The sequence below is a fragment of the Canis lupus genome, chromosome 28, assembly GCF_011100685.1.
Source record: "Canis lupus familiaris isolate Mischka breed German Shepherd chromosome 28, alternate assembly UU_Cfam_GSD_1.0, whole genome shotgun sequence".
NCBI classification, from domain to species: domain Eukaryota; kingdom Metazoa; phylum Chordata; class Mammalia; order Carnivora; family Canidae; genus Canis; species Canis lupus.
Genome location: NC_049249.1, coordinates 10,667,926 through 10,680,580, shown reverse-complemented (window position 1 = coordinate 10,680,580; position 12,655 = coordinate 10,667,926). Strand labels below are relative to the sequence as shown.

Here is a 12,655-nt window from a genome sequence, read left to right as displayed (position 1 = left end):
TTCTTGGCCACCTTCTTGCTGTGTCTTCACATGGCCTTTCCTCTGTGTATGCATAGAAAGAAGTCTCTATGTCTTTTCCTCTTCTTTTTTTTTTTTTTTCTTTTCCTCTTCTTATAAGGATACCAGTCCTATCAGATTAGGGCCCTACCCTTTTGACCTTATTAAATTTTGATTACCTCCCTACAGGCTCTGTCTCCAAATCACATTGGGGGTTAGGGCTTCAGTGTGTGAATTTTGAGGGGATGCATTTCAGACTATAACAGTCTCCATAGTTCTTTGGATGCTGTGCCTCAGAAAGACTCCCCAGTGAGACCACAACTACCCCTGACTCACCCATAGGTGAATGGGGACAGTTGAGGGCAGAGGTGGCTGTCCACAGGTGCCTGACAGTAGCAGATATTGGAGGTGGCAGGTGTGGGCTCTTTTGGGGTTGACCACTAGGCACCAAAGGAGCCACCTGCAGCATTTCCCTTGTCAAACTGGGCAGGGGTGAAGAGTGAGGAGGGGAAGGAATGGATCCCTTCATCTCTTCCTGGTCTGTGGCCTTCAGACACATGCATACATTCTGACACATTCAACATCAGACAATCATAGGGTCCTCACTCCCTACTTCCAGAGTAGTGCAAGGGTCCTTGGGCTGTAGTTCTTTCAGAACTACTTTGCTGCTTTGAGAATCTTTGGTGGGGCTGGGGACTCTCTATCTTCTCTGGGGTCATAGCTGTCAGTCACTAGGCAGGGGTCTCTGCTGCTCTAGAACCCACTGACCTTTAATTCCTTCCCAGGCTCCAGGAATCTCTTCTGAATCTGGGAAAACCCTCCCTCCCTCCTGGCATCTCTCACCCACCCTATCCTCCAACATGAGTTCCTTAACAGCTCAGGCTTCTGGAAACAAGGTGGAAGAAGAAAAGTGTGTGGTTGAAGTTTCTGCCCCCTGCACTACCCCAGACCTCCTCTGAGGTCCACGTGGGACCTCAAGCCACCTGCTTAAGAATGGACAGGGGAGAATGAGGGGAGAAAAATATACTTGACCATCTCAAAAATTACCACACAACAAGCAAACTGCTTGCCAGCCGGACATTCTGGGTTGTAGGGAGCGTTGGTGGTGAGGAGGTACAATCTCATGGAGCCAGGTGGTTGAGTTGGCAGCAGATGGGGCCAGGCGGTGTAGGGGTGCAGGCAGAGGGGGTGTTGTCTGCCAACTGCAGAGTGTGTTTGCTGCATGTGTGGGCTTTGCCCAGTTGGCACAGACTCCCCTCCCCCTGTTACCGACCCATCCCCCTGCTCTGTCCCTCGGACATGGGCGGAAGGAGGGCACGGGTGCCAGCAGCCTGGAGTTGGCCCCTGCTCCCTGGATCCCAGTTCCTGGAACATGGAGCGGTGGCCTGGTGTTCTGGTGTGCTGTGGCCACAGTGGCTGCAGAGAGGTCTGCGTGGGCTCAGGGGCTGGAAGTACATCTTGCCGTCAGGGCTGGGTATGCTGAGGATATCTGTTGGGTTTGTGGGGCAGTTTTGTCAGCTCAGGCCAAGACCCGGGTGTGTGCATGTCTTGGGCCTTGCTCCTGCTTCACTGCCTTGCACCAGATGTTGCTGATAGTCCTTGTCCAGCGTCCTGGAGCTGTCTTTGTCTCTGCTTCCTCAGGCAGCTGATGGAGAACCAGATTGGAGTGGTGGAACGGGGGGCTTTTGACGACATGAAGGAGCTGGAGCGGCTGTGAGTATCTGTGGGTGCGGGCTCAGGGCGGAGGGGCCGTGCTGAAGGGATGCAACAGTTGAGCCTGGCAGCAAGGGCAATGTGCAGGGAGGGAACCGCATGCCCCACCTGCCTCCCACCTGCTGCTGGGAGCCAGGGGCAGCCACAGCCGTGGAAGTGGTCACAGCATCATCACGAGGTGACGGCGAGGACAATGCAACTAAATGCAACTCTCTTTGTTGTTTTTGTCTGATAATACATTATGGCAAAAAATCCACGCAGTACAGAGGAAGTGAAATTCCTCTTATAATCTTATATGCTGGGTGTGACCACTGTCCACACTACTGTTTGTGTGGCAGTAAGGAAGAATTTGTGTGCCAAGGGGACTGTCAGGGAAGACCCAGTGGCCACCTGTGAAGCTGTGTCTTGGGTGTTCAGTGCTACAGTACAGAAGCTAGAAGGTGGAGGTGTTTCTGATTTACATGATTTGCTCCATACATGGCTTTTGCATTTGAAAATGGGTCTTGATCAAGTTTTGCATTTCAGATTGGCAATAATGAAAAAAAAAAAAAGGGAATGTGGTATGAGTGAGGTGAGGGGTCACACATTCACGGGGGTTGGTTTCAAAAGGTGCCAAGAGTCCTTGAGTTTGTATGCTTTGAACCAGAAAGTCCATTTTACTTTAAGGAAGGAATCAGAGACGTGGCTAAAAATTAATATATCAGGATTTTCTATGCACATTATTTAAATACAACAACCAAAAAAATGGAGAAAGCCATTCTTGTGGAGACACAGGGTATCAAGTCACATTTTTGAAGAATAGTTAAGGCCATTAGAATGTTCTCACAATATAATATTACACGGAAAGGGCAGGAAATGACATATTTAAATCACAACAACTTATATGTATATAGAATACAGGAGGAGAGAAATAATTGGGAAGATTAATTTTCATTACATTGAGTGGTGGAATATCAGGTAACTTTAATTTTACTCTTTGGCTCATGTTTTTTATGGATTTTTTACAGTGAGTTTATAAGTATGATTATCACTACAACTGATTGCCTTACTCTATGCCAGGCACCAAGATAAGCTCTTTGCCCTACAATATCTCATTTAATCCTGAAAACAACACTGTTCAGTGGTATCTTACAGATGAGAAACTGAAGTGCTTGGAAGTTAAGGCACCTGTGTTATTAAGTGATTAAGTACAGAAGAGAGAATTAGAACCCAGATCATTTTGCCTCCAAAGCCTGAGATCTTGATGACTATGACCTAATACCTCACTATTCTCTTTTACTTCAAAGGAAGTAAGATATAAAATAAAGGGAGGAGAATATGGGTATCTCCTTGCCTTCCTGCAGCCTGGAAGAAAATCAAGTGGTCTTTCTTTTGAGTTCTTCATCCAGGCCTAAAAGTGAGCAATAAGGAGCCTGCAGCTAGAACAGATGATTAGTGCTGTGTTTGTTTTCTTTCAAAGGTTCCAAACAAAGTACATATTCCTGACCTGGCTGTGAGGGCCTGATTGGGACTGAATCCCCCCTGCAGCTCTAGCCTTGGTGCTGCCATGCCCTGCAGGAGGAGTAGGAATGGGCAGGGCCCTCCTTGTTGAGTCATGACTTGCCCCTGTAGACTTTGTCCTTTCAGTTCCTTTCTTCTGGGGCAGGTTTTCTCCCCAGCAAGTTCATAGCAGGTGGCTCTTCTTGGGGTTTGTGACTGCCATGTCCCTGAGGGTGTCAGGTGCTTACTGCGGATGGCTGGCACCCTCTCCAGTGGTGGATCTGTTAATCGTAAAAGTTGGGTAAAGCAGGCAGTCATAAAAACCACACATACTCTAGAAACATTCCATTTTAAGCTCAAACATGTAAGTGTGCATTTATTGACCCTCTTCCCCCACCTTTTTTTGCCAAGTCTTTTCTTCTTAGTATGAGACTGGAGTTCTATATTGTTTTCCTTGCCTCCACTTCATACAAATTACTTGCTTATGATTTTTGGTTTTGGTTTCTTTAAGGTGAAGTGAGGTGTTTAAAAGGCACCTGGGTGGCTCAGCTGTTGAGCATCTGCCTTTGGCTCAGGGCATGATCCCAGGGTTCAGGATCGAGTCCCAAATCGGGCTCCTGCAGAGAGCCTGCTTCTCCCTCTGCCTATGTCTCTGCCTTTCTCTGTCGCTCATGAATAAATAAATAAAATCTTAAAAAAAAAAAAGGCTCTTAGAAGCAATTTGGGTGAAGAATTCTGAGTTGCTTCTTTTTTTAAAGATTTTATTTATTTTTTTAAATATTTTATTTATTTTTTTTTTAATTTTTTTTAAAAATTTATTTATGATAGTCACAGAGAGAGAGAGAGAGAGGCAGAGACACAGGCAGAGGGAGAAGCAGGCTCCATGCACCGGGAGCCTGACACGGGATTTGATCCTGGGTCTCCAGGATCGCACCCTGGGCCAAAGGCAGGCGCCAAACCGCTGCGCCACCCAGGGATCCTTATTTTATTTATTTATTTGAGAGACAGAGAGAGTGAGAGAGCACAGAGGGGCAGTGAGAGGGAGAAGCAGACTCTCTGCTAAGCAGAGAGCCTGACTTGGGGCTCGATTCCAGGACCCCAAGATCGTTACCTGAGCCAATGGCAGATGCTTAACCGACTGAGCCACCTGGGCAACCCCTGAGTTTCTTTGTGACCCTCCTCCTGCCCCTGACCCAGTCTTTTATTTAATTCAACAGCTCTTCAATGAACAACTTTTGGTTTATTGACTTTCTACAAAGCGTCCAATTTAATTTTCACAGAGATGGCCTCTTCACATAACCATAAGCACCTCTGGTGTAGAGAGGTTTGGGAACCAGACGTATCTGGCTCTTGTAAGTGGTTACTGCAGACTCAAGTACAGAAGTGGAAATGTGCAAGCCCTCTGGCCATGAGGGTCAGTGTGCCCTGGGCACAGAGGGAGAGTGGGATGCTCAGCCACCCTATGCCGGCTGTGGGGCGGTTGGTGTGTAATGTGGGGGAGAAGCTGTCTCCAGAACCTGGCTCTAGTACTTGGCGGTCATGAGGGTGAGTCACTCACCTCTTGACATCCCAGTTCCTTCAACTGTCACAGAGACAGCTCAATAGAGTCCATGAACATTCAGAGCACATATAAGAGCCAAGCCATGTGGCAAGATGGTAGCAGTAAAACTTGCCCTCAGTGTTCTTGCAAGGAAGAGACAGGAGGGTCTGTGCGTGAATAGAAGCCGTTGTTGTCATACTCAAAAAACAAAACAAAACAAAACTGTACCTGTGCATTCTGCTTTCCCTCTGATGGTAAGATAATGCCTCCAAAACACTTGTCCCAGTGCCTGGCACATGGGGAGGGCCAATGGGGACTGGTGACCACTACCACTGTCACTGTTCTAGCTACCATGCTCCTTCACCATGCTGTCCCTCCTTCAGTGTCCTTTGGTTTTCTCCTTTAAACTGGCTGTTGAATTTTTTTTCCTCTTCAATGTTTTCAGAAATTGAAGCTGGAAAAATGAGAAAGTCTTGGGGGAAAACAAAACAAAACAAAAACCAATGATTACCCGGCAGTGTAAATACAGGATTAATTTATTGGATAAGGTTAAGGAACTTGGGGTGATCTGATGTCCACTCCTGTTGCTTTAAGGATTATATTGGTGGTCCCTTTTTTCCCAAGGCAGTGATGTGTTTCCCTAGGAGCCTGCCCTTTTGAGTGAACTTATTCCAGCTGGTCTACTTGTCTGTGCCATGCTGGAAAATGGTGCCTTTCTCACGTATCAGATGAAGGGTGACCTCCTAGGCGGTAACCACAGACCAGTTACTATTGGCCACAGACAACTTCATTACTTCCTCCCCCCCACCCCCTCGCACTTACCCAGCAACAGAAAGCTTTTGCTGAGTTGGTTTATCATCATCTGGCACTGTTAAAGGAGATGGTTGTATGAGATCCAAACTGTGCTGTAGTCTGGAGGGCAGGGGGTTGGATTTTACTCTGTTGCTTCTCTAGCCTTGACATGCACTTGGGGATCTTGCTGAAATGCAAAATCTGAGTCAACAAATCTGAGGTAGAGGCTGGGATATTGTGGCTCTTATCAACTCCCAGGTGAAGCACTTGCAGATTCAAATGGACAACAGCATGAGTACCAAGGTTCCATACTTGTAGGTGTCACACCCCGGATGGGCTGGAGTCCTGTACTGCAGTGACAGAGAAGTAGTTGCTGATGGTGGCAAAATGAGTCCGGTTAGGTGTCATGGCTTTCCTAGGACACATCTGGGTTCTTTATAAATTATATCCTCTTGCCAGGCCACATCCAGAACCAGACTTATTACTACTGCCTGTGTTTATAAAACTGAAAAGTTGTTCTGTCCACCAGTAGAGCAATTAGAAATGATGGACGTACTAGTCAGTCACTAAAAGTAAAGGAGTTATTCTCTATTGTTTGGCATGGGGAGACATCCACAAATTGTTGAGTAAGGAAAATGCAGGTGGCCCAATACTTTTTCTTTTGTTATTTAAGGTTTTTAAGGAATTAAGTATGTGTTTTCATAGATAATAAAAAAATCAATAAAGTTATTTTCATTTGGAAAAAAGACCTAAGCAAATAATAAAAGAGAAAAGCAAATAATAAAAAGACCTAAGCAAATAATAAAAGAGAATAATAAAATAATAAAAGAGAACAGTGGCAAGAACTAAGTTGCCACTGAGTCAAATATGGATGAAAGCAGTGAGGAATCAGAACCAGGGGGCTGGTCCTACCCATTAGGGTGTATCTCATATTTCAAATATAGTCAGGTGTTCAACCCATAAGCCAAGATAATATTTCAATCAGTGCCTTATGAATTACAATGGGTCTTGCAAATGTAACATGATGATGGCGATAAGCATTAGGAGGAGACCATTTAAGGCGTTTACTGCCCATCAGCTTCTTGGCCAGGAGCTTCCACAAGTAATCTGTGCTTGTCCTCCCCAAGTGTTGGATGGTGAACTCCCACTTTATAGAAACTGAACCCCAGAGAAGGTCATTTCCCTGGGGTTACACAATGACCTTTTTAGGATTTGAACCCTGTGCCCCTATTGCTCCAAACCCAAGGAGTTCTGAAAACTTTTTTGATTTCCTGGACACCGAGGCACCTTCCAACTCTTCCTTTCTTCTTTCTTTTTTAGACGACTGAACCGGAACCAGCTCCACACGTTGCCAGAACTGCTGTTCCAGAATAACCAGGCTCTTTCGAGACTGTGAGTGACACTGTGGCCAAGGCTCTGTGTGTGGTCTCTTGTCCCTCACCCTGTGGGAGGGGCGGTGTCTGGTCAGAGTGCCCATGACCTCCTGCTCTTCACCCATCAGGAATCGTGCCAGGCATCAAAAGCCAGGCCCTTTCTCTGGAAGGTGCTGTGCAGTGTGTTTCTCTGTGGTTGCACCTGCTGGAATCCACGACTCATTCAGTGCTGTGTGTTGCCCCTAACAGTGCGGGTGTGAGAATGTTCTGGGGCGGGGGCAGGGGGAGGCATTCTTGTCAGCCATGATGCCAGGCTTTCCAGGGTTGAATATTTATTCATTCAGTGAAACCCTTCTTGGACCTATTTCTGTTTTCAGATTGGAGTAATGAAGTCTGGAAGCTTATCCACCATAGCATAAATTCGTACTTTTATTTGCTGTCAGCATACTTCTTTCAAACTTAAAGGGTTTAAAGCAGCTAATTCTGCTGCTCTATGATTTGCTAAATGTGGCTATAATTGTTTTACCATCTATTTCATTTTGTGGGATCTTGTTTTGGACAGGATCTCAGAGATTATCTAAGGAATCTCCTCTGCAGTTCCTTAGCCTGTGGTCCTTCAGTCTTTGCTTGGCTACTTCTAATGATAGGGAGGGAGTTCACTACCTCCCCAGTCAGTTGCATTATTGGACAGATCTGCATATTAGAAACATTTTCTAATTAGATTTGAGCCCTAAATCTGTTTCTCAACAATTTATGTTTTTTTAGCTTTGCTTTCTGTAAATATCTAGAACAACTATGTACTCTTGTTAGATTAAAAAAAAAAGATTGATTTATTTATTCCAGAGAGAAAGAGTAAGCACACAAGTGGGGGGAGGGGCAGTGGGAGAGGGAGAGAGAATCCCAAGCAGACTCCACGCCGGGACATGGTTTTACTGCTGAGGAAAGTCAAGACAAAAGTCAAGGTTGGAGAGGTGAAGTGACCTCCTCGGGGTCAGTAGTGAAGCCCCTGTTGGACTCCCCACCCAGTGCTCTTCATGGCTTCATATTTTACTGGAGAAAAGTGGTTCTATGCTTTAACAAATATTAGATAACTGGATTTTATATCTAAAGTGTGGCACAAGGAACTCCATTCAAAGAGTGGAAAAGCCATTGAAGAGGACAGAAGTCGGCTTGACTCCTGGGCTAGGAACCAGGGGAGGCAGTGGCCTTTAGAACCACTGGATGTCCTCACCCCTGTGGCCTGGGGTTGTCTTGGGGAGGGGGCTAGTCACCACTGAACAGAGGGACTTCCAGGATAAAGGCCTGCCTGATAGAAGGCTTAGTGGTTCTTTGGGGCATATTTCTAGGCTCTAGAGCCAGAACCTTTCCCCTGTGCCTATTGTTTTTTCTCTTTAGGCAATTGGTCCCTAACTCTTGGCAGGAGATGTTTCTTATCTAGGAGCATAGCTGGACCTGGTGGAGGGAAACTATTTTCTCTAGCTCTGCTGCTAATATGTCTTAAGCTCATCTGTAAGCACCAGTGTGCCAGCCAGCAGGACTTTGGGGAGGACTCCTGTGCAGTGTCCTTGCTTACGTCAGGCTGGGACTTGAGTTCATGACTGGGCCCAACCTGGTTCAGGGCAACCTGGCACCCCTCCAGTGCAGGCCATCTCAAAAGAGCACATCCTGGGGGAAATGGTTACACAAACCCTTTTCCTGATCTAGTTATTTGTCCCTGGTGTCTGACTCACTGAGTTTTTTTTGTTTTGTTTTTGTTTTTACCTTTGTCATTGTTATAGGGAAGCATGGAGGAGCAAGTGCTTAAAGATTTATTTGCTAATATTCTTTGTCCTACCTCCACCCTCAATCTATTGACTTGAGCATCTGGCATTGCCAGGCATCTCTGTTAACTCTCCCAGTCCACTTGGTCTGGATGGGGAACACTTGGGCACTTCCAGTTCCAGAAGCAAAAACCCCTGCAGGCTGGTGATGTTAAGGGTGATCAGGTATTGTAAGGGAACAACCAGAAGACTTATAGGTTTCTTAGGACAGGAAGTGAAATATTGCTGGGACCAGACTGAGACGTGAAGGGTGTTTGCAGTTCTTTCTGAATATCTAATTATTGTCCTGCTGCTCCCTGCAGATGTCCTGGGCTTATGGGCAACATCTCATTTCCGCCATGATTTTGGTTAGCCTAAATGCATACTCCCCTCCTCCTTCCTGTGACCTTAGAGTTAATCCCCCTGTCTCAGGTCTCAACCCCAGATTTCTGAGGAAAGAATCTGATTGGTTCATCTTTGGTCATGCAGTCATTCCTGGGCTGTGTTGGGGGTTTGTGGGACTGCCTGGTGCAAACTTAATAGGGAGCCCACTCCTCCTCCAGGAACTAGAGGGGGACTACATTTGCTTTGGAGGCAGGGTAAGAGGGGAGACAGGGCCTGGTGCTTCTGGTCTCTCACCTGTTGACCTCCTCTCTGCTTTGAAGGAATCCGTTGCTAATCCTTTCCACCTGGAGCAAATCATGGACTTTCAGCAGAGACCGTTATGCTAAATCAGCATGAAACAGGTTTGAGAGAGACCAAATGCGTCGGTGAGGTATGGTCACAGAATGTGTCAGGTGGTGCAGTCCATATTTAGGCTGACTTTGTGTGTGTGGCTGCCAGGTGTTAAAATCCTGTTACTGGCCATTCTGCAGTTGTATTTCTGCAGAAATACGTGTTGGGTTTATCTGTCCATTTCATTCTCCTTGTGGTACCTGAGGCCTAGAGAAGTGACTTGCCTTGGACCACAGAGCAGTTTGGTGATAGGGTTGGAATTAGATACCAGGCCTTCCAGAGTCCTGAAATCTCACATTTGGGGATCTAGCCTAAGGGAATAATAAAACGCAAGCACAGAGGATCCCTGGGTGGTGCAGCGGTTTAGCTCCTGCCTTTGGCCCGGGGTGCGATCCTGGAGACCCGGGATCGAATCCCACGTCGGGCTCCTGGTGCATGGAGCCTGCTTCTCCTTCTGCCTGTGTCTCTGCCTCTCTCTCTCTCTCTGTGTGACTAACAAAAATAAATAAAAAAATAAAAAAAAATAAATTTAAAGCGCAAGCACAAACATGCTCACCGCAGCATTATTTAGAGTTTTGAAATATAAAATATTCCTATTTTGATATATAGAATATGCCTATATTGAAATATAGAATACTGATTATAGAAATATATGTCCAGCTTTAGGGGAACAGTTAAGTAAATTATGGTATATCTGCTTGATTAAATACTTATATCATCATCAAATGTGTGGTCTTTATGGAAGATGTAAAGTAATGCAGATAAATGTTTGTGTTATCAAAAGCCAGGATAGGATGCAAAATCGTACTGACAATATAATCACTAAATAAGTCACTCTAAAGAAGGCATGGAAAAGACTGTGAAATGCCAACGGGGGTTGTCTCTGGGTGACTTTTTTCTTTTCTGTGTTTCCCAGATGTTCTGTAAAAAGCATGTGTGATTTTTATGGTAGGAGACCTCCCAGCTTTTACAAGTGCTGGAAAGCCTCTGTGGTTGGGGTTACAGTAAGTGCTAGCTAGGTGACGTTGGAGGCCTTCCTCTAGCCCCGTGGAGCCCTATTTTGCTCTTCTATCAGATAAAGAAAATTTTGGCTACCTCACAGGCTGTTGCAGGGATTTGAGGAAGGTGTAACCCACTCCCCTCGCAGGTGTAGACTCTGTGGCCTGTAGTAGATGCTCAGGAAATGTTAGGTGAATCCACATGAGAATTGCTTTGGAGGTGGCACTACAGCCTCTAAGCTGACCCTGTACTGGAGCATTTTGTCCACTGCTGGTGGTTCATCTGTACCTGTCTTTTATTTTTTTTAAGATTTTAATTTATTTTTTGAGAGAGCTAAAGAGAGCGAGCATAAGCATGAGTGGGGCAGGGGCAGAGGGAGAAGCAGGCTCCCCACTGACCAACGAGCCCGATGCAGGGTTTGATCCCAGGACCCCAGGATCATGACTTGAGCTAAAGGTGGATGCTTAACTGACTGAGCCACTCAGTGCCCCATTCAAGTCTGTCTTAATGTAGAACCACCCCCTTGATTGGCAAGGACCTCCTGCAACAGGTTTAAACTTTTTCTTTTCACGAGACGCTGTTTCTCATGAGGTGCACCTTGCAGAGGTACCCTAAGGGCTATCGAGGGAGGCTAGTGTGCTCACCAGCAGCAGGCTCTGCAGATAGCCACTTGAATGTGGCCTGGGGCAGTCATTGCACAGGCTCCGGAGTTAATCTGCCTTTTGTACTCTTGGGTACTTTCCTGGACAAGCATGGAGCAAGGAGATGAAGTCACCTCAGAAATATTTCTTAGGGCCCTGGAGTTACCTGTGTGTTCCTTGCTTCCTTGGAGATGCCTCCATTGAGGGTGAGCCCCGAGTTCCTGCTCAGTACCCTCACTCCATCACCTCTTTAGAAGAGAGCGCCTGCCCACCTCTTGTCTGCAGGTGGAGGGAGTCAGGGCCCCTGCAGAACTGTGCCTATCCTGTGATGTCCTCTTACTGCCTGGGTCTCCCAGGACTGCCACGAAAGGTCTTAGGAACCACAGTTACAGTAATGATTAGAACAAGTGGAAGTCATTCTGTGCCGGGCTCATGAGAGACGACCTATAAACATTATCTGATTTCATCATCAGACCTCTCTGAGGTCAGCATTTTCCCCATTTTACAGATGAAGACATGCCAGCTCAGAGGTTTTGTGATATGCCTAAGGCGCTAAGCCAAATTTGAACCCTGGTCTCTCTGATGCTAAAGCTCATCCTTCTATAGCTTTCATCCATCCTCCTTCACCTATCCATCCTCTACTCACCATCCATCCACCTCCTGCATTCCTTTACCTACTTATTTACCCATCTACCTACCAATCCTCCCAACCCCATCAACCTGTCACATACCCACACCCCACTCAGCTGCACTCCTGCTTACCTATCTACCAGCTCACCAGTAAACCCACCCATCTGCCCATCTCTATACCTGTACCATTCCTCCATCCTCCCATCTCCTCCCACCCATCCTCCCATCAAACACACTCCCACCCACTTAATCCATCTGCCTACCCATCCATTCTTCCACTCATTTACCCTTCAACCGCCCTCCCCCCTTCCAGCTCCCCACCCATCCAACTTCTCCCTACCTGTGTACCAATCTACCTATACACCTATGCATCCACCTGCCCACCCATTCATCTAACAGTTACCCACCGCCTCCTATGGGCCAGGTGCTGTTCTCGGGCTGAGAACACTTGGACTGGGCTGTATAAGACAGATGGGTAGGCACTGTCTCTGCAGGAGGGGAGAGTTTATCACCAGTGCTTTTTGAGAGGTATCTGCTAGTCTCTGACCAATAGCAGGATGGAGTGGGTGGGAGAAGATTCTTCCCTGGCTGGACCCCTGTCTCCTGCCAGGGTGGTTATATCCTGGTGACAGGTTACTCGGATTTGGGCTGAACTTTATCACCTGACAGTCAATCACAAGAGAGAGTGTGGAGATGTTTCGTGGATGCACACAGGGGTCAGACATATTTGAACCTGACAGCTTCTCTTACATAGTAAAACCCAGTCTCCATGTGTGTTTGGGTGTTGGAGCACAGTGAGTGGCACCCTCTGTGCCTCTGTCCTCCCCGATCTGGGGAGGGGTCTGTGCTGCTGCCCTGCGATCCCGCCTCTCGTGGTGGCATTCCCTTCCTCATCCAGAAGCCACTTCTGGAAGCCCAAACCCAGAGGAACTGGGCTTCTTTTTAGCCTTGAAACCA

The 12,655-nt window shown here is 46.8% G+C and overlaps 1 protein-coding gene across 1 annotated transcript in view; it reads left to right on the top strand.

Annotated features, from left to right (window-relative positions):
• Nucleotides 1-12,655, top strand: part of SLIT1 (slit guidance ligand 1) — a 167,430-nt gene that overhangs the window by 22,942 nt on the left and 131,833 nt on the right. Inside the window, exons 3-4 of the mRNA XM_038578405.1 lie at nt 1,639-1,710; nt 6,842-6,913. Of these exons, the coding sequence (XP_038434333.1) occupies nt 1,639-1,710; nt 6,842-6,913 (144 nt within the window). The remainder of the gene's footprint in view (nt 1-1,638; nt 1,711-6,841; nt 6,914-12,655) is intronic.